The sequence below is a fragment of the Thunnus albacares genome, chromosome 17 (genome assembly GCF_914725855.1).
Source record: "Thunnus albacares chromosome 17, fThuAlb1.1, whole genome shotgun sequence".
Classification (NCBI taxonomy): domain Eukaryota; kingdom Metazoa; phylum Chordata; class Actinopteri; order Scombriformes; family Scombridae; genus Thunnus; species Thunnus albacares.
In genome coordinates this window covers 27,432,168-27,452,416 of record NC_058122.1, presented here as the reverse complement: position 1 = coordinate 27,452,416, position 20,249 = coordinate 27,432,168, and the positions used below count along the sequence as shown (strand labels likewise).

At 38.9% G+C, this 20,249-nt stretch overlaps 1 protein-coding gene and 1 long non-coding RNA gene across 2 annotated transcripts in view; one reads left to right on the top strand and one right to left on the bottom strand.

Moving 5' to 3' along the window:
* Window positions 1-7,112: 7,112 nt before the first annotated feature.
* Window positions 7,113-20,239, bottom strand: LOC122966789. The gene is made up of 3 exons (XR_006398463.1): window positions 20,131-20,239; window positions 11,010-11,013; window positions 7,113-7,123 (listed from the first exon to the last, which is right to left on the bottom strand). It is a non-coding gene; the product is annotated as an uncharacterized LOC122966789 (long non-coding RNA).
* The window catches only part of LOC122966748 (transmembrane protease serine 9-like), a 42,224-nt gene continuing 30,316 nt past the window's right edge, over window positions 8,342-20,249 (top strand). Inside the window, exons 1-2 of the mRNA XM_044331073.1 lie at window positions 8,342-8,455; window positions 14,131-14,151. Of these exons, the coding sequence (XP_044187008.1) occupies window positions 8,401-8,455; window positions 14,131-14,151 (76 nt within the window). The 5' untranslated portion in view covers window positions 8,342-8,400. The remainder of the gene's footprint in view (window positions 8,456-14,130; window positions 14,152-20,249) is intronic.

Here is a 20,249-nt window from a genome sequence, read left to right as displayed (position 1 = left end):
ACTCTCATCTGCGATAGAAAAGATCTGATTTTTCAGCTTCCACAACACTGTCATGTCCAGGCTTTGTGAACGGATCTGACAGATTTTTAACCGTAAATTAGTATCAGCTTGTTCCACCTCTTCATTTAGGATAAATGATCTTTACACTGAGGGAAATGTTCAAACCAAAGGCTCTATGCATTTTATAGCTGCACTATTCCAACAGAAAAGAAATATTCCAGATGTTTGTGCATCACTTTGTACAAATTTTCCCAAAAGTCAGCCTGACATGTTTGGTATCTTTGGCAATGTTTGGATCTCTGCTAGAATTCAAATTATAAAATGGATAGTTCCGGTCCTTGATAATGATTGGTTGAACTGCGTTTGAGGCTGTTGTAAAATACTCCATAAACATACACCTGTGACCACATTACAACAGTATTTCAGCAGTCATGTTGGCCTACGTGCAGGGTACATCAATGATCCACCAGTCAGTCGATCCTGGTGTCTGTTGAATGATCCTGAGTTTATCGCTATCATCAAAGTTTTCGTTGGAGTAGTGAAACAAACTTCCCCCGAGAAGGACGCGACAAAACATGACCAAACAAAACCTGGAAAATAAAGTGGTCATCTTAAATCTGAAAGTGCTGTGTGATGTGCGTATTTTTATTTTGAGATATTCACCTCTGAAACATCTGCTGCCATCAAAATACAATGGCAGTGAAAATAATTTTATTTGTGCTGCATGGAGCATTAAAAACATATTTGGAAATACTTAAAAGCAACTTGCCTTTCCAGAAACAGTGTCCCTGTTAATCCAAACCAGAGGTTTTCAAAGTGGGAGTTGGGCCCCCCCCCCCCCCCCCCCCAGGTGGGCTTCAAACAGTTTCAGGGGAGACTCAGTGAATGGAGGTGAAAAAATGTAACATTAGTTATCAAAAGGAGATCATGTAGAATAGCCTAAATGTGTGTGATTTGGTTAAAGAAATAGTTCAGAGAGACAGCAGTTTTAAGGAATTTTACTTTTCTTCCCACTTTCCCAGAGTCAGAAACTAATAAATGCCTTAGAACAGACTTGTTTTGTATGTATTTGGTGTAGCCTGAAGTTATGTCAAACAGCTCAATTGTTGGGTGTCTATGGGATCTAGTAGGCAAAATACATAGCAGGCAACTAGTGTCTACTATTTATTTTGTACAGATAACAGTTTGTTATCTCGACGCAACAGAGAAAGCATTTTTTGGAATAACAGGTCTTGTATAAAAAAAACAAAGAACGCACCATTTATCTGCTAATGTTGCTAGCAGTAGATCACTATTATTCAGACTCAAACTGCATTTGCAGGCTGATATTTTGTGAAAGAGAACATCTTTTTTGTTTAGTCTCGATATAAGGCCAGTTTGTTATTGTACATCTCTGGAAATTCAGTGACACAAGTAGGTTATGTAGTTTTGTGTTCATCTTTCAGTTCAAGCAGTGGGCGACAACGACCGTCTGTAGCCTTTGTTGCTAAGGTTGATCATGTTGTCCACTCACACATAACTGTCTTCTTGTTTCCCCACTACCTCACATGGTTAAATTGAACTAGTTTGCCATAAAATGTGAGTTAAAGGATATGGCTGTTGATTTTCTATATTTTTCTTATCAAGAAATCTCAACTGTTCTACATGTCAGTTTCACACAGCATTCAATGGTCTCTGCAGTATAATCTACGTATCTCCCCTAATCCTCTATTGTATCTTGTTGTTGTCCAAAAACTATTGAAACACATCATTGATGTTCTTTCATTATGAAGAAAGCATTAGAAAGATGAGTACATGAGTAAATACAACCACTAGATGGCCACAGAGAGGCCATGAACAAATGCTTGCCCAGCAAAAACTTAATAGAGAATTAATGATATAACAACATACCAGTCAATACATAATATATCAAATTATATATATATATTTTATATCATTATAACATGGACTTTATCTATAAAGTAAATTAGCCACAGCTTGTCCAACTGATCAGTTTGTTAATGTCAGGCATCATTTTATCAGAAGAATCCTGTCATCAGCAGACTGAGCAGCAAACAGGTGAGCTGCAGCCTCTCAGGTGAGCTCTGATGCCATAATAAAATATCAATTCAAGTTTTAGTTACTGTATATTAGCACAAGGGGTGTGCCTGAATACAAATATGAATACTTATTTGGCAAAGCACAAAGTGTTTCTTTTTTGTTTTTGTTTTTGTTTTGTTTTGTTTTTTTTACAAATCTTTGTTTCATACAGATATTTTAAAAATTATTTGTTTTCGGGAAGGAAAAACATGTCAAATACCAGCGCGCAGGTCAGTTACATCGCTATCAGTCTCTGTCCTCTGCTCCGCTGTTACGTCTATCAGCACACGGTGTGCTGTCTCTGTGTTATGGGTGTATAAATAGGTAGAGGTCTGTCTGCAATAAGGCAATGAGTAAAGGTTTAGCTCAGTAGTCAGCACAGTCGTCTATGATCTGGCTTGGCTATGACTTGAGTTTACGTAAGATAGTTTATTCATGAAACCTTGTAACACTTTAATTTTCTAAAATGAAAAGTGTAATAAAAACAAAAACAATACAAATAGAAATACAAATAATTTTGCTGCCTCAGCAAAAACAGATATAAATACAAATACTGGGCTCTCTGCACATCCCTAACTAGCACAGTGGTGGAAATGACTGAAATACTGTACTTAAGTACAATTTTGAGGTACTTGTACTTTACTTGAGTATTTCCATTTGATGCCAAAAATGTCTACAAGAAATCATTTGTCCCAAGTGCTGTTAAATTATTAAATACATAGTGAATCATCCAGGGCCACTCCCTTACCTCACCCCTCACTGTACATTTACATTTATCTTTTGTACTTTCTGAAATAGGCCTATTGAACTGTATTTGAATTGTCTTGATTGAACTCCAAGCTCTCCCTGTTTTTTTTATTGTTGTCTTCTTTGTTATCCATATTGATTGTAATGAAGCCAAAGACAATTTTCCACATTGTGGACAATAAAGTCTCTAACCTTACCTAACCTGACCTTTCAGCCTTAACAGACAATAGACATGCTGTTATTTATCAGTGCAGTGAGGGGATGTTTACATACTCCACATATCTCTCTTTTAATATCCACCTCTCACATTCTGTCATGTTATTTTAACAGACCGGAACGTGCCACCTAGTGTCCCATCAAACCTGTTTTAGTGAATCAGTAAACACACATTGTCCAGAGCAGGTGGGAAAATAACTAAGTACATTTACTCAAGTACTATACTTAATTAAAATGTTGAGGTACTTGTACTGTACTTGAGTATTTCCATTTGATGCTACTTTATATTTCCACTCCAAGAGAGAAATATTATACTTTCTAAAGGGATGTGCAGAGAGCCCAGTATTTGTATTTGTATCTGTATTTGTTGAGGCAGCAAAATTATTTGTATTTGTATTTGAGTGTCACAATAAGTGTTCATGAATAAACTACTTTACAAAGGAGGTCCCCACACTGGGTCTTGAACTCAAGTCTCCCAGATCATGGACGATTATGCCAACTACTGAGCTAAACCAAATGCATCACTGTAGTGCAGACAGACCTCTACTTATTTATACACCCATAACACAGAGACAGCACAGTGTGTAACGTGTAGAGAAGAACTTCAAAGCCAATTATTGCTTTGCACTTTTTGTTTATTGCCTATTTTTTACAACCTAACTTTGTGGAAAGGGGAAGGGGAACAACAAGTTATGGAGAGTTGTTGGGAGAACTTCGCATGTGTCAGTAGCTCAGCTTTATCTCTGGGGAACACCCCCAACTCCAGGAGTGATGTCCAAATTGGGAAATGTGTGTCATGTAGCAGGTGGATGTCACTCCCCTCATTGAGACCTGCTGATAGACGTAGCAGCGGAGCAGAGGAGAGACACTGAGATAGCGATATAACCGACCTGCGTGCTGGTATTTGGCATGGTTTCTTTTTCTTCCTGAAAACAAATAATTTTTAAAATATTTGTATGAAACAAATATTTGTAAAAAAATCAAAACAAACCCCCCCCCCCAACAAACCACTATTTGTGCTTTGCCAAATAACATATTTGTATTTGGGCACACCCCTACTTTCTACTCCACTACATTAATACGGAGCCCCTAAGGGGACATGGGAAAAAATGTATATATCAAGGCCAAATTTTACTACATTGAGCACTCAAAATGCTATTGCATGCTCACTAGATACAATTCATTCCCACATTATGCTTAATTCATGCGCACGAGATAAGTGTACATATGGAGAACCAGCACAACAGAACAGCCTTTATCCCTGGGGCATGAAGTGCAGTACACCTACTTCAACTCTCACCTGAGAGTTGAAGTAGGTGTACTGCACTCCATGCCCCACTTGTTGCTGCCCACTGCTCCTAAATAGTTAGGATGGGTATATAATATAACAATATAGTAGGATGGGTAAGGATGGATGCAGAGTATAAATTCCTGGTATATAAAATGAATAGATTTCTGTCAAGTGCCAACAAGCACTAAACAGTCAGTCTGACTATACACATTCCTCGTCAGGCTGGTAAATGTGACAGTTCTTCCTGGTTGTACTTGTTACAAAGTATTCAGTATCTGATGAACCTGACAGCGGCTACAGTTCATTTGGTTACAGGAAACCAGACGCAGTTTAATCAGTTAATTCCTGAGGAGACGGCAGGTCTGCTGTCAGACATTCCTCAGTGGAAACGGATGGAGTCCAAAGGTGAATCTTTTTCTTGAACACTGAGCGGCTCTGCATCACCTCCAACAATTTCCTCCATAACGTCATGATGAATCCCAAAGAAGAAATACAGGTTGGTTCCTTGTGTGATACTTCCATGTGCAGAGTTGAAAGTCTGGGCCTGTCAGGGATTTTTTCTGATTCTTGCTGAATGACAGTAGTAAGCTCTTTTTTTTAAAAAACAAAAAAACAAAAAAAACAAAAAAAACAACAAAATAATGATAATAATGAGGTGCAGTGCTTATTTGTGCCTCTTGGAAGTACTCATGTTTCATAGTTTTACAATGTAATGTGGTTTGTTATGATGTATACAATAATACAACATTACAACAAGACAATTCAGACACACTAGGCAGTCATAACACACACACACACACACACACACACACTAATTAATCTGTCAAATTTGAATAAAAACATCAGTAGAACATGAAAATAACTGCACTTAAAGGGGCAGTAATGAAAAAATGAATAATAATAATTATACTTTTATAACACATATTGTACTGTTCATGAGGTGCGGCTTAACATAAAATTGCTAAAAACAAAAAAAGAGAAAAATTAAAAAGGTTGCAAACAAACTGTAAAGTACATTAAAATTTAGTAAAAATGGAACTGATTAAATAAAATATGTTTGTGAGATTCAATAAAAGAGGGAAGGTCAAATTAGATAAAAATGTCAGTATTCTACTTAAATGGGAGATTAAAAATGTAGGTTTTAAGATGTAAATGAAGTCACAAAGGTTGCATGTCGGATATTTCTGGGCAGGTTGTTCCACAGTTTTGGTCCATAATAAGAAAAGCTTCAGAACACTCTACAGCCCCATGTACAGAGCAAATCTGTAAAAAAAAAAAATGTTGGTGTGGTGGTAACAAACTCTCCATTTCAAAGAGAAGATATTTCTGGGACTGTGTTCCCACACTGTGTACTACTACTACTACTACTACTACTCAAGTACAATTGTGAGGTACTGTATTTCCATTTAATGCTACTGTAGACTTCTACCCCACTACATTTCAGAGGGAAATATTGCACTTTTTAATTTGAGTAAGTAAGTAAGTAAGTAAAACTTTATTTATATAGCACCTTTTTTAACACAGGTTACAAAGGTTACTTTGTGACATTGGGAAACAAAGAAAATAGGACACAAAAACCATGAAAGACACATTCAAGAACACATACAGACATCTCACACATACGAACACAGCAAGCACACAGTCATCACCCAGAGCACACACTTGAATTTATGAAATTTTAAGAGAAAGCCATTCTAAAAAAGTAGGTTTTTAGGTGTTTTTTTGAAACAGTCAACAGATTCAGCTGATCTGATGGAAGTGGGGAGATTGTTCCAAAGTCTGGGTGCCAGGGCAACAAAAGCACAGTCGCCTTTGGTTTTTAGTTTTTCACATGGTACGGCCAACAGATTTTGGTTGGAAGACCTAAGTGACCGCATGGTAGCATGAGGGCTTAGTAGCTCGGTTATATATGCAGGAGCTAAACCGTGTAAGGCCTTATAAGTGATTAACAGAATCTTGAAATCAATCCTGAACTTCACTGGCGGCCAGTGCAGTGAGGCTAAAACAGGAGTGATGTGGGATCTGCAGCCAGTCCTAGTTAATAGCCTTGCTGCTGCATTTTGTACAAGCTGAAGATGTGACAGGTCAGCTTGGCTAAGGCAAGAAAGTTACAGTAATCAAGATGAGAAAAAATGAAGGCATGAAAGATATGATCTTGGTCAGAGGCTGACAGTAATAGTAGTAGATAAAGTATGATGAAATAAATAAGATGTAAAAATTAAACTACCCAACAGGGTATAAAACAGTTAAAATTAGCTCCAACTTGACCAGGTGCAACATCAAAATGCTGCTTACACCCTAATTCACACCTGCAAGGTGTATAAACATGTTAAAAATGTCTGACTGTAATTAACGCTATTAACCTGCAATCTCTGACCAACCTAAGGTCAATTTGGGGGCAGGATCTAAGCCTGTCTTTTGCAGAGGACCAGTGGACTTTGATTCTTGACCTAGTACACTCCTCCTCCCAAAGAGATGCCATTCCAGCGGGAGAGGAACTGGTGCCACTGTTCCATCTGTGTGTCATCTATCATGACATGGTCTTGGAGAGATGGAACAGTGGTGGCCTTTCCAGAGGACACTGAAAAGATGCCAGTAGTCAGGGTAGCTGGGAAGGACTTTGAAAGTGCTCGTAAAGTCTGCCCTGGACAACCAGGCTGCTTGGTCTGCGATGCGGATGAGGGAGATGGTGTGATCTATTGTTGCATACTGCATGGAAAAGTCAGGGATAGAAATTAGGCTTTTGATGCTTGGGATGGTGGAGCCGTGGGGGGATGAGAGGTCTATGGTCTCTTTTTTCCTGAGTATTTCCTTGTAGCTAAACACATTGGACTAATTCTGAATGAGGGGAAAGGTGGGCTGGAAAATGGGCCAATCGGGAATGCTTCTTTAACTTCCTTATGCAGGAGTTTGTCGACTGTGTTGGGCTCAGAGATGGCTGATTGCAAATTGTGGCATGTGTAGGAGGAATCGGGCATAACCTGCAAACCTGGGTGGAAGCCATGCGTAAAACCTTGGATGATGAAAATAACAAACTGTCAGTCTGGGTGATGCTTTAAATGATGATGATGGGTATTGAGATACAAGAGCTGTGCTTAGATGGATTATGAGAACAAGTTTGACAGCCATGGGCTCTGCTGCAGAAGGAGCAGGTGTTAAGTTATTACAGACCATCTTCCCACCCTGGCAGAGGACTGGTCTTCTTCCCTTATCCAAGCCTTTGGGAGGAGGGCCGAGGGTGATTGGCTTGGTGTTGGGTGGTTTAGGGGTGATAGATGGCAGAGGGGCTGCGGGGGGCAGGCTGCAGAAAACAGTGGGGCTTTGCTTGTTTGGAGCTGAGGCACAAGCCAGAGAAGTGGTGGGGGAAGATGCTGTGGCAGGATGTGATGGTGCACCACACAGGTCACAATTCAGAGAATTGACCATGCGAAAATTCAGACAAAGGGGAAAGGAATGGATAAGGTGTGCTAAATACTTTTTTTGCAGAAATAGGATATGTTTGAGGCATGGTCTTTCATCCCAAGCCTTGTTATAAAACTTCATTAATTGGCACATTTCTAGATGCTAAATAGTTCAAGCATAGATAGACCCTACTTGCCAAATAGTGTCAAGCAATTCCAAAACATTAATATCAATATAAACAGACTGTCGACTGCCTATGCATGCAATTTCATGAACTTGCGTTCTTTCACCATAGGAAGGCTCAGTGCCACTAATCTCCCAACCTGATATTTTGATTCAATCAATATATGTGTTCTGCCAGGCAGGCTGTGTGCAAACAGGAATTTGTTTATTTAAAAAAAAAAAAAAAAACCCAGAAAACAGGTACTTTCTCTCTAGGAGGCCAAACGGCAGCTGCTTAAGTCCCCTTTAAGGTCTATCTATATGTCGTTCTGGAGTGCATGTACAATTAACCTGTTTGGTTGTTTAATCACGAGGATGTGATGGTTGTCAGGCAGGTAACACTGCTTGTCAGAGAGAGAGGGGTGTGTTTGTGTTTGTGGGAGGGAAGGTAAAGGAAGCTTATTTATGCCGGAGCAGATCTGATATGAACTTACTGTACAGTGATGGCTCTCTACAAAGTGATCTGTGTGGCAACTCTGCTGACTCTACTGATACAAGGTAAGCTTCCTCCTCACCTGCACACACCTGAACTAATGACATTTATACTGAACACTGGGAAGGAAACAAAATCATCTAATTAAGTACATATAACTGTAACACAACAGGAGTGCAAATCCTGCATTCAGTAAAATGTACTCAAGAAAAGTAAAATTACACAGCAGACCCTGTCAGTATTAAAATGTAACACATGAGTACAAGTTAACATGTTAAGTGGAAGAATTACTGAGATCTCTTACCTAAGTAAAAGAAGAAATACCACAATAAAATCTTACTGAAGTTAAAGTATTGGCAGCAAAATATATTAAGTATTAAATGTAAGAGTACTCATTACGGAAAATGGCCCCATCTAGAGATTTATATGTATTAATTATATATTATTGAAATATTAATACTGATTCATATTTACATTTTAAGCATTTTAATATCATCAAATTAGAGTAAATTTTAACAACTTTACTGTTAAAATTGTGATGATATGTTTTATGTATAAAATACTGACCTGAAAAGTAGCCAGTAACTATAACTGTGAATTAAATGTAGTGCAATAAAAAGTACAACATTTACATCTGAATTGAAGTGGAGAAAAAGTACAAGGTAAAAAAAAAAAGGTACAGTACAGTAATTGAGTAAATGTATTTAATTACTTTCCACTACTGGATGTTAATGCATCACAATAATAAAATTGATCAAATCAGGGCAGAAGGTAAGAAAGAAAAGTCTTGTCCAAGTTGAATAAAATCTCTAAAAATCCAGACATTTTGAAGATAAAACATTTCTAAAGGACAAAAACAACAAACTATATTTATTTAATGTTTAACTAATTTTAAGGATGTTTGGCATTAGTCAAGGAGAAATCAGTGTACATGTTAAATCTGAGTCTCTAAAGTAAGCAGAAACTACGGATTTCAGATGAATTTAGTGGAGTACAAAGTACCTCTCAGAGATAATAAGATAACAAACCTCTTAATAATTGAAATCAGAAATAAAGGTTTTGAGATTATGGTAGTTTCTAGTGTGCACACCCTTTTATTTTATTTTATTTGAAAGTTAGCCGTTTTTAATAGTAAATTTATCAGAAGTGATGTGTATCAGGCAGCAGGGGAAGGATCCAAAAACAGACTGTAGAGGCAGGAACAATTCAGTGAGTTTATTGTCAAAAGTGAAGATACAAAAGCTCACAGGCATGGGTGGCAAGTCCAAACTGTCCAAACAGCAGTGGTATTAAATCCACAGAGTTGCAGGGATGAGATACGGAAAAGCCCAGACAGGCAGGCACACAGGTGCAGAAACAGTCCAGGTAACCAAAAACAGAAGCTTTAGAGCACTGACAAAAAGCAACATGACGACATGAAGTGAGTGGCTGATGAAGGAATGAGTTGCAGGTGAGGAGTGGGCGTAGTAGGCCAGGTAGCTACAGGTGGGATGATGAGAAGAGGGAACAGGTGTGTAGATGGGGAAAGGAGGGAAGGTGCGAGGGCATCTGGTGTACTGCTTGAGGATGGCAGGTCTGGGGAGTAGGAGGAAAGTACATGGCCTGGGAGAAGTGAGTGAGGGGCTGGAAACAGAGACAGGGATCAATGCAAAGGGCTGCAGAGAGGTACTGAGGAGCAGACTGTGACAAAAATAACGTTATTATATTCTGCTCCTCAATTTAACTCCTTTAACTAATTACAAGGATGTTTGACATTAGTAGACAACAGATTGTGTTGTCACAGGATTGTGTGCAGTAGGTTGGTTTCATGTTGAAATGGAGCCATTGATGCAGCCACACCTCATTATGGTTTCAAACAGAAAAAGTCTGCAATGACATGAAGCACAAGACACAACGTGTTCATTAACATTTAACCAAAAACCACCATTTTTCACTAAGATTTGCTTTTGTTGTCTAAACCTAAACACACACAGGACTCAGGACATGAACCCTGGTCTCCAGTGTAGGGCTACAACTAACAATTATTTTCATTATCGATTAATCCACCGATTCATTGATTAGTTGTTGCAGCTCTAGTCCAGTGTCCAACAGTATCCAACTTTTTTTTTTAGATACTGTAAATGTTCCTAAACCAAAGAAAATAAAGTAAAACAAAAACCATCTGAGAAATTTAGAGGGAAAAATCACTCTTTGGTGGAGCTGTTAACAACTCATAGACATGTGAAATGTGACCCCGACTACACACTGCTTTTTGTAAGACGTCAAAAGCCAAAAATCTTTAACAATGTGTTGTATTTTAAAAGCTTGTTATATTATCCATTGTGTCAAATCTTCATCTGAAAAGTGACTAAAGCTGTCAAATAAATGTAGTGGAGTAGAAAGTACAATATTTCCCTCTGAAATGTAGAAAGTAGCATCACATGGAAATACTCAAGTACTTCAAAATTTTACTTAATTACAGTACTTGAGTGAATGTACTTATTTACATTCCATTTCATTCTGAAAGTCAGTCAGTGATCATTGAGAGATTAGTCTATCAGCACACATCAGCCAGAGGAGCCACCTCTCCTTTGTGTATATCGTGACAAATGATGGTGGTTAAAAACTAAAAAAAAGTACACCCCTTAACAGAAATATGTTCTATGTTTTTTTCCTACCTGCTCTGGACAGTTTGTTTACTGGAAGTTTACTGATGCAATAAAACAGGTTTGATGGGACACTAGATGGCACGTTCCGGTCCCTTAAAATAACATGACAGAATGTGAGAGGTGGCTGCTAAAAGAGAGATATGTGAAGTATGTCAACATCCCCTCACTGCACTGATAAATAACAACATTCCTATTGTCTGTTAAGGCTGAAAGGTCAGGTTAGGTAAGGTTAGAAACTTCATGTCCACAATGTGGAAAATTGTCTTTGGCTTCACTACAATCAACATGGATAACAAAGAAGACAACAATAAAAAGCAGGGAGAGCTTGGAGTTCAATCAAGACAATTCAATTACAGTTCAATAGGCCTATTACAAAAAGTACAAAGTGCAAAATTTTGCAAATGTAAATGTACAGTGAGGGGTGAGGTAAGGGAGTGGCCCTGTATGATTGAGCACTCGGGACAAATGATGTCTTGTGTAAAGCGCCTTTCTGAGGGAAGCGATTCAGGTTGTGGGTACAATGGATGGGACGGATCTCTTGTTATGTCGAGGGTTTTCTTTTTGGTGTTCAGTACATGCCTGCTGCTTAGTTGCATCTGTGGTTTCCCTGTGATTTTACTGGCCGTATTATACTTTTGTCACGTCCTACCGTGACTTCTGTGTTTTGGACTCTTTGTTTTTGTTCTTTTGACTTCCTTGGTTTTTGTTATCCTTCTGACTTTATCTATTTTTAGTTGTACTTTTTGAGAGGCTCTTTCATTTATGTTGCATTTGTTTCCTGGTTTTGGTTTTCTATGTTCCCTTGTGTGTTCCGCCTGTGTTTTTTGTGTCACCTGTTTGTTTACTTTAGTTACTGTTTTATTTTGTAATATTTCCTCCTTGTGTCCGGTCACTTTACTTCTTGTGTGTGATTTTTTCATGTGTCTCACCTGTGTCTCGTTTCCCTCACTTGTGTTTCATTTGCAATCACTCCCTGTATATTTATAGTCCAGTTTTCAGTTCGGTCTTTGTCGAGTTGTCTGCTTTTGTCCTGCTTCTGTTCGATGTTCCTGTGTCTCCTGCATTCTGGTTTGTTCCGATGACTTTTTGCTTTTTTCATTAATAAATATCTGCATCGGATTGTCCCTGCCTACCGTCTCTGCATTTGGGTCCATCTGCTCCACTCACCCACCCTGACAATTTTCCCTCTACATTTGACATCCAAGTGTCCGTACCACACAACCATGTTAAAAGACAAGATGCTTTCCACCAGATTCTTGTAAACCATGTCAAGAATATTCTGGCTCACCTTGAAGTCATTAAGTTTCCTGAGTAGGTATAACCTCTGCATAGCTTTTTAAAAATATTTTCTATATCTATAAAATTAAAGTGGTTGTCTATATAAGTTCCTAAGTAATTAAAACTACTAACTGCAACTTAAGTGCTGTCATTACTCTAATTACACTGTAGGATTTATTCTTTCCTTTTTTAAAGACAGTAATTACACTTTTTGTTCATTTTTTACCGTCAAAAATGTGCTGACTCTGCAGGTTCTGTCACTCTGTTCTAAATTTTGGCCTAAACCATTTTTGTTTGTTTGTTTAGCTGCATATTTACTTTAATGAAACACATTTTCAATTCCAATTTTAACCCTCAAACCCCCTGTAGCCTAAATGTTCATTAATAAACCTCATATGTTCTGTAAGTCTAACAACTGAACCTTGGACGTGGCTCCACTGGCACTTTTCCCCTCTCTGATTATTTTTCTTTCACCCAATGAAGTTTAATTATAATTTTATTAGGTAACAACAGTAGAACATAATGTCAAGGAGGAAGATAGACAGCTACACATACAGGTATTTAAAGATATTAAAGATATGAAAAAATAAACAAATAAATTCAAATTAAGAAAGATAAATAATACCAAAGCAAAAATAAACACAGAAATTTAAGAAAAGAGAAGAAACACAATTATATAAACAGCTTTTTTGTTCAAAGAAGACTTTTCTTTATTTTTTATTTTTATTTGTTCAAACGAACAAGCTGTGTCCATTGATGACTAAATTGTGCCAATGCTGCCCTCATATTAATAGCTTTATCATCTTAATTACATTTTTAACAGTTTAATATGGTTTGCAATGTTCAGTACGATATTAGACTGAGATGCAGGTTCTGAGAGCCTTCCTTCTCTCATCTGTTTGTAAGCTGGGTCTTGATCAGTTTCAGTTTGGAGAATGATCGCTTGACTGATGCAGTCATCACTGGCAGCTCAGACTGCACTGACCCAAAGACAACAGAACCATCTAAAGGGTTGTTGCTGAGCAAACTAGTGAGTAGTACTGTACCAGAACCAACTGAATGGAATAATGTCAGCTACAACAACTACAACATGTTTTTAAGAGTTCTTTATTTTCCTGATGGTCAGCATACATAAATCATACATTAATTTCTACTATAATGGCCGGTTTACTCCTTTGTTCCATAAAGGGCACCCTATAGGGCACTTTTGTTAATTGAAAGGGCACTCATTATGGCATCATGTTCTCTCACACCTGGGAGCCCATTAGAGGGCACTTAATCCCTTTTTTCATCAAAAGGCCATCCAGTTCTGCGCTTCGTTTAGGGGAACCCTAAATAGTACTTTTTCCACTAGAAGGGCAGCCATACAGAACCTCCAGTTCACCCCATTACAGCGGCAGCTCATAGGGCTCTGCATTACATCATGTGAGATAAGATTAAGAGATGGGAAAAAGTATGTCACTTTTAAAAATCTGTGTTTAAGTGAGTTTAGTAGTCCATATTGTGATCATCACAAATGTCCTCCCATGTTCTTCACTGGAAGGGCACTTCACCATGTTTTTCTCCCATACAGTGCACCCTATAGGTCACTTCACCATGTATATATTAATTGAAAGGGCACTCATCATGGCATCATGTTTTATCACACCTAGGGGCAAACTAGAGGGCACTTACACTACAGTTTAGTAGTCAATGTTGTGATCGTTACAAACATTCCCACATTGACATATCATGTGTAAATATGTCACATAAAGTATCAGTGAATATAAATGCTGAATTGTTGTTTCAAGAGCTGTTTGTTTTCTGTTTTTCAGAGTCTCACTCACAACTAGATGGTAAGTCAAAGTTTCCACCTGTTTACATTTTAAACATGTTGGATAGAAAGGTTGATAGTTTGATTGTTGTTGGTATTTGCTGTCAAAGCCAGAATTCCCGTCTTAAAGGACTGGTTCACTATGTGAAAGTGAAAGACGTTTTCCTCGCTGTAATCATTCCTCCTTCATACTGGATATTAAAAGATCCTTCAAATGTGATGGAGGCCAAAATCCACAGTATGTCCACACAGTCATTTAAGAGTTGATGTGAAGCTTATATTCAGCTTCAGCAGTCTGAGTTAGTCATATCAAGTGGATATCTGACACATTTACAGTCTTTTTAGCATCAAATTCCCTCTTTGTGTTTCCTTCCAGTGTTTCCCTGTTGAGCTGCAGGTGGAAGTATAGTAACAAAAGGAGGGACTTTGGCACTAAAAAGACTGTAACGTTGAAAGATATCTACTTGATTTGACTCATTTGGACGCTGAAGCTTCATATTAGCTTCAGATAAACTTTTAAATACATTTTTGCACAGAAGGAGGACTGTGGATTTTGTCCTCCATCACTTCCATTGTAAGAGCATTATGAAGGGATATTCTAATGGTCAGTATGAACAGGAGGAATGATTACAGCAAGAAAAACAGGTTTCACTGTTCATTTGGGCTCCTGACTGATGTTTTAAGACACACTTGAAAAATTGTGAACCTGTCTTGTGAGCAAGTAGAAGTAAAGAAACACCGAGATTAATATTGAAATGAGATTATAGTTTCACCTCTTGTTATCTTGAGAGCCTCCCAGCAGACTCCCAGGATCATAATCTTTAACCCACAGTTGAAGGTTATAATAAAGCAAACAGAAACCACAGTGGTAATTCAGGGAGGGCCGAGCATTGCTCACTCTGTGTTTTTATGGTCTGTCTCTCTGTAGTGTGCGGTCGGCCGCCGCTCAACACCAGGATTGTTGGAGGACAGGTGGCACCTGAAGGCAGCTGGCCCTGGCAGGCCAGTCTGCAAAGATCTGGATTTCACTTCTGCGGAGGATCCCTCATTAACAAAGAATGGGTGCTGACGGCTGCTCACTGCTTCGAAAGGTGAGCAGTTAGAATAGAGCTGTGATGGAAAACAACGTGCCATGAGACCCCTCCAAGGAGTCGCAAGATAAAATCTGAGGGGTCTCAAAATGATTAATAGGACAGGAAAGAAGAAAAATTATGTTCTGCTGCTCAAATTTAGTTTCCTTTTTTCTATCTTTTTCTTGTGAAATTCTGAGGAGTTTTACTTCTTCAGGCCTCTAACAGTTCAATTCAGAAAAAACAATACAAGAGGTATAGAGGAAAAATCTTTGGTTGAACTACGGATTGCAGACAGACAATGCTTTAGTTTGGTCACCAGCCGAGAAGGATAGGAACGACTGCTCTAAGTGACAAAAGAGTTTGAGCTGCATTTTAGGGTTTGGTTTGGTTAAATTCTTGTTTCATGGAAAAAAGAGTTCAATACCTTACTTAACTGAAAATAGACACATTTTCTGCTAAATCTTGTATTTTAAATAATATGCACCTTAACTTATTAGTTTATTTGTCCTCTACAACTAACAAGTTGTGTCCATTAATGATTAAATACTGCCCTCAAATTAATAGCAATATCATCTTAATTCTATTTGTCTTTGTTCCCTCTACCTGTGGAGTTAAAACAGTTTCATACAGGTCACAATTTTTAGTACAATCTTGGACTGAGATTCAGGGATAAACCTTTAAGTTTTGGCTGTTAAACACAATGTTGTGATCTTCAGCACCAGCACAGCGGGTTTGGCTGTGCTCCTCGGTCTCCAGACTCAAGAGGGGTCCAACCTCAATGCGGTGTCTCGGACAGTCTCTCAGATCATCAATCATCCCAACTACAACAATGTCACTAGTGACAACGACATCTCCCTCCTGAGGCTCTCCTCAACAGTTACTTTCAACAACTTTATTCTGCCAGTGTGCCTGGCAGCCTCAGACAGCACTTTCGACGCCGGCGTTAACACCTGGATCACCGGCTGGGGCACCATCGGATCTGGAGGTAGGTCATACAGCAACTTTATTTATTTATTCATTTATTTTCACTGATAGCACCACTACAATGGTGGCAAGAGCGGCATTTTCTCAGATTCATAAATGTATCTCAGTGAGCGGCAAAACCTTCCTGTAACTTGCAGTTTGTATTAATATTTTTATCACAATCTGCATCTGACAATACTATCACACCCCACATTACAAAAGTATTATAGTATTAAAGTTCTGATGATGACGTCAGATGAAAGATCATTAAAATCAAAAGGGTTCATGTATCAGAGGAGCATTAATGTGCTCAGTAAATTTCATTGTAAACTGCTGGCTAAACTTTACTAGGTTCTGAAATAAAATTTGAAATTTTGGCGTGATTGTGGCACAAGAGGAAAGGTCGAAGGTCACCAGAAACATTATGATGAGACAGACAGACAGGTTGACTGACATCAGTAACCTTAAAGATCCCCTCCAGACATGTTTTAGAAGATATAACAATAATCAGCTTTGAATTTGTGTTTAACATGGTTTTTTCTTCAAAAAAGTTCATTTACCTCGTTATATAGTCTTAAAATGGCATCTCCTCCTTCCTCACTGTAAAATTCAGAATATATGAATATGCAAATATTTTTCTTTTCCTGCTTCACATAAGATGTCCCCTACTTCACTGTAAAATCCATTCTCAGTGTTTGTGTACTGGAGTCTTCATGTCTCCACATCCAACCCAGTTGCCAGAACAAAACGTTGGCATTGAACGTTTCTGCAAACCACAGAAACGTTGAATATATACATTTCAACACGTGTAATACGTATAATATCAACATTTCTACAAATGTAGCAAATTAACATTTCTATCTGTTGAATAATAATGTTTTATGGTGTGACAGCGCTGTGGTTAAGGTCTGGTTAGGTTTAGGCACAAAGACCACTTGGTTAGGGTTAGGGAAAGATCATGGTTTGGTTTAAAATAAAATAAAAACAGCTGCAAATGTCCTGATGTCTTGCTACAAATACTGAAACAGGAAGCGGGCATTGGTTTCGAGGTGGTCTCGAACCTTGCTCTGCTGATTTCCAACTTGCTGCCAAGTAACTTACTAACCATCCACCGACCCCTCCTCCTAATAGGAAAGTCAGCTCATATAGATCGCATGTGAACTACATCATTTTGGAAATGTTAATATGCTACATATTACACGTGTTGAAATATATATATTCAACGTTTCTGTGGTTTGCAGAAATGTACAATGCCAGCGTTTTATTCTGGCGAACCAGGCTGCCACATCACACTTGTGTAAGTTGCATATTGGATCATGACTGGCTCCCCTCAGCTTTATGGAGCTTTATAGCGAGTTTCAGCTCATTGTTTAGTTGTCCTGCTGCAACTTTACTGTTTTGGTTCACTCCCAGCTGTCTCCGTCATTTATGGCTGCAGCAGAAAGCTGTTTTCAGAGAAAAAGCTCTAAAAAGCCACTGTACACTACCTGCTCAACACCAAACGGCAAACAGACACAGTTAGCTGTAGACTAGCTGGTGAACATAGTGGAGCATTTAGCAGCTAAAGAGCCAGATATTTCTCTCAGGAGTTGGTAGAGAGCAAAAACAGAGCTAAAAGAGAGTGAATATTGGACTTATATTCACCAGGTGGACAGAAACACGAATCCAAATGAATGATAATGTTGCTCTGTAACTGCTGGATGTGGAAATAAGCAACTGTTTGCTAACAAGTTCAACATATCAGCTTAAAAACTGATATGTTAGTGTTATGTTAGTCACTACTTTTTTCTGTGGACAAAACAAGTGATGAGTCCTTATTTCACTATATGTGTTGTTTATTAAACTGATTTTGTGTCTCTTTAGTTCCTCTTCCTTCCCCACAAAACCTAATGGAGGTGGAGGTTCCTGTTGTTGGGAACAGACAGTGTAACATTGACTATAGCGGCATAGTCACAATCACAGACAACATGATCTGCGCCGGGTTACGTGAAGGAGGGAAGGACTCCTGTCAGGTGATCATTTTACCACCTGTTCCTCCCTCAGATTTCCCCTCCTTCAAAGACTCTTTCTCCTGACCCACTCCTGAATGTTTCTCTCCTCAAAGGGGGACTCAGGTGGTCCGATGGTGTCAAAGACAGGAAGTGTCTGGGTCCAGGCTGGAGTCGTGAGCTTTGGTGTAGGTTGTGCACAGCCTAATTTCCCAGGAGTCTACAGCAGAGTGTCCAGGTATCAGTCCTGGATCAACAGCCAAGTCACCAGCGACCAGCCAGGCTTCGTCACCTTCACATCCAATGACCTCACTGAGGGTAATTCATGTCTGTTAACTAGAGTCATGTGTTTTTCTGTCATGATGACCATGCTTTGCTAAGTATCTGACAGATTTTTATCCTTAATTTTAAAAGCTTTCAGATTAGACATTTTTCCACACTGTGTGACAGTTTCAGATCTATTCTGTATCAGTTTGTTCTGCCTCTTCATTGAGGATAAATGATCTTTACACTGAGGGAAATATTCAAACCAAAGGCTCCATGCTTTTTATGGCTGCACTATTCTAACAGAAGAGAAATATTCCAGATGTTTGTACATCATTTTGGACAAATTTTCCCAAAAGTCAGCCTGACATGTTTGGTATCTTTGGAAACATTTGCATCTCTGCTAGAATTTGAAATAAAGTTCTGTGGGCTTGAACAATGTTTAATGTTTATAATGATGAATTTATCTTCTGTGGTCTTTTTAAAAAATCTTCCATTGTCTGTGTTTTGCTTTTCTCTCCAGCTGTGGTCTGCGGTAGCGCCCCGTTGAATTCACGTATTTTGGGAGGAAGCTCGGTGGCGACTGCTGGTGTGTGGCCGTGGATGGCGAGCCTTCAGAAGAATGGAAGTCATGTGTGTGGCGGGACTCTAGTGGCTGTGGACTCAGTGCTGAGCAACGCCAACTGCTTCTCAAGGTGAGCCTGATATATCTTATTCCTCTGTAGACCGTAGACCTCCACTGTTGTCCAAAAACGATTAAAAACAAGTCATTGAGCCACACTGCTGCACTGGGTGACATGTTCCTTCAACACCACAAACACACACTGTAGTTTATTTTGACTCAATCCCACACAGAGTGTCCTGCTGCTAGAAATACTCACTAGAGCACCAACTGTGGATTCATCCACAGCTAAAAATAGTCCCCAACAACTGCACATTTCTTTCTATTTCTTTGTTAAAAACTACAGTGAGCAGGAAAATTAGGAAAATTATTGAGCCTTTTTAAAAAATGAAGCTTGGAGCAGAGAGCCACAGACAGAGTAGAGAAGTCAGAAAGTATTGACAGACGGACTAACGCACTGTCCCTCTCAGTCCTAATTGAGTTGATTTTACCTCCCACAGTTCACCCACAGCATCTGAATGGACTGTGGTCTTGGGTCGTTTGAACCAGAATGGATCCAACCCCTTTGAGGTGACACTGAACGTGACAAATATCACCCTAAGCAACCTGACTGGGTCTAATGTAGCAGTGCTGCGTCTGGCAGCCCGGCCCACCCTGTCCAACTACATCCAGCCCATCTGCCTGGACAACGGACAGACCTTCACTTTGGGCTCCACATGCTGGGCTGCTGGCTGGAGCTCTGGGCAAGGAGGGGGTGAGTCCTTCACATACAGACTGACACAATAACATTAGCTCTCTTTATCATGTCAGACATTTAGGACATTGCATGCTGTTAAATCTGGGTATTTCCCCTCATCATTTTCCAATTTTCTTATTTTTCCCAACTCTAGTGGAACAAGTTCTGCAGGAGATCCAGACCACAGTGGTAAACTGTGGGAACGCATCAACCAGTGACAACATTTGTACTGGATCTTTTACACTGGAGCAGGTGAATAATGACAGAGTAATATATACCATTTGTTGATACAGTATGTCTCTATTTCATCAAGGTATTTGTGTGACTTTAAACATCATAAATATGAGATTCAAACAGTGGAGGAAAGTTAACTAAGTGCATCTACTCAAATACTATACTTCAGTACAATTTTTAGGTACTTGTTCTTAACTTGAGTATTTCCATGTGATGCTACTTTATACTTCCACTCCACTA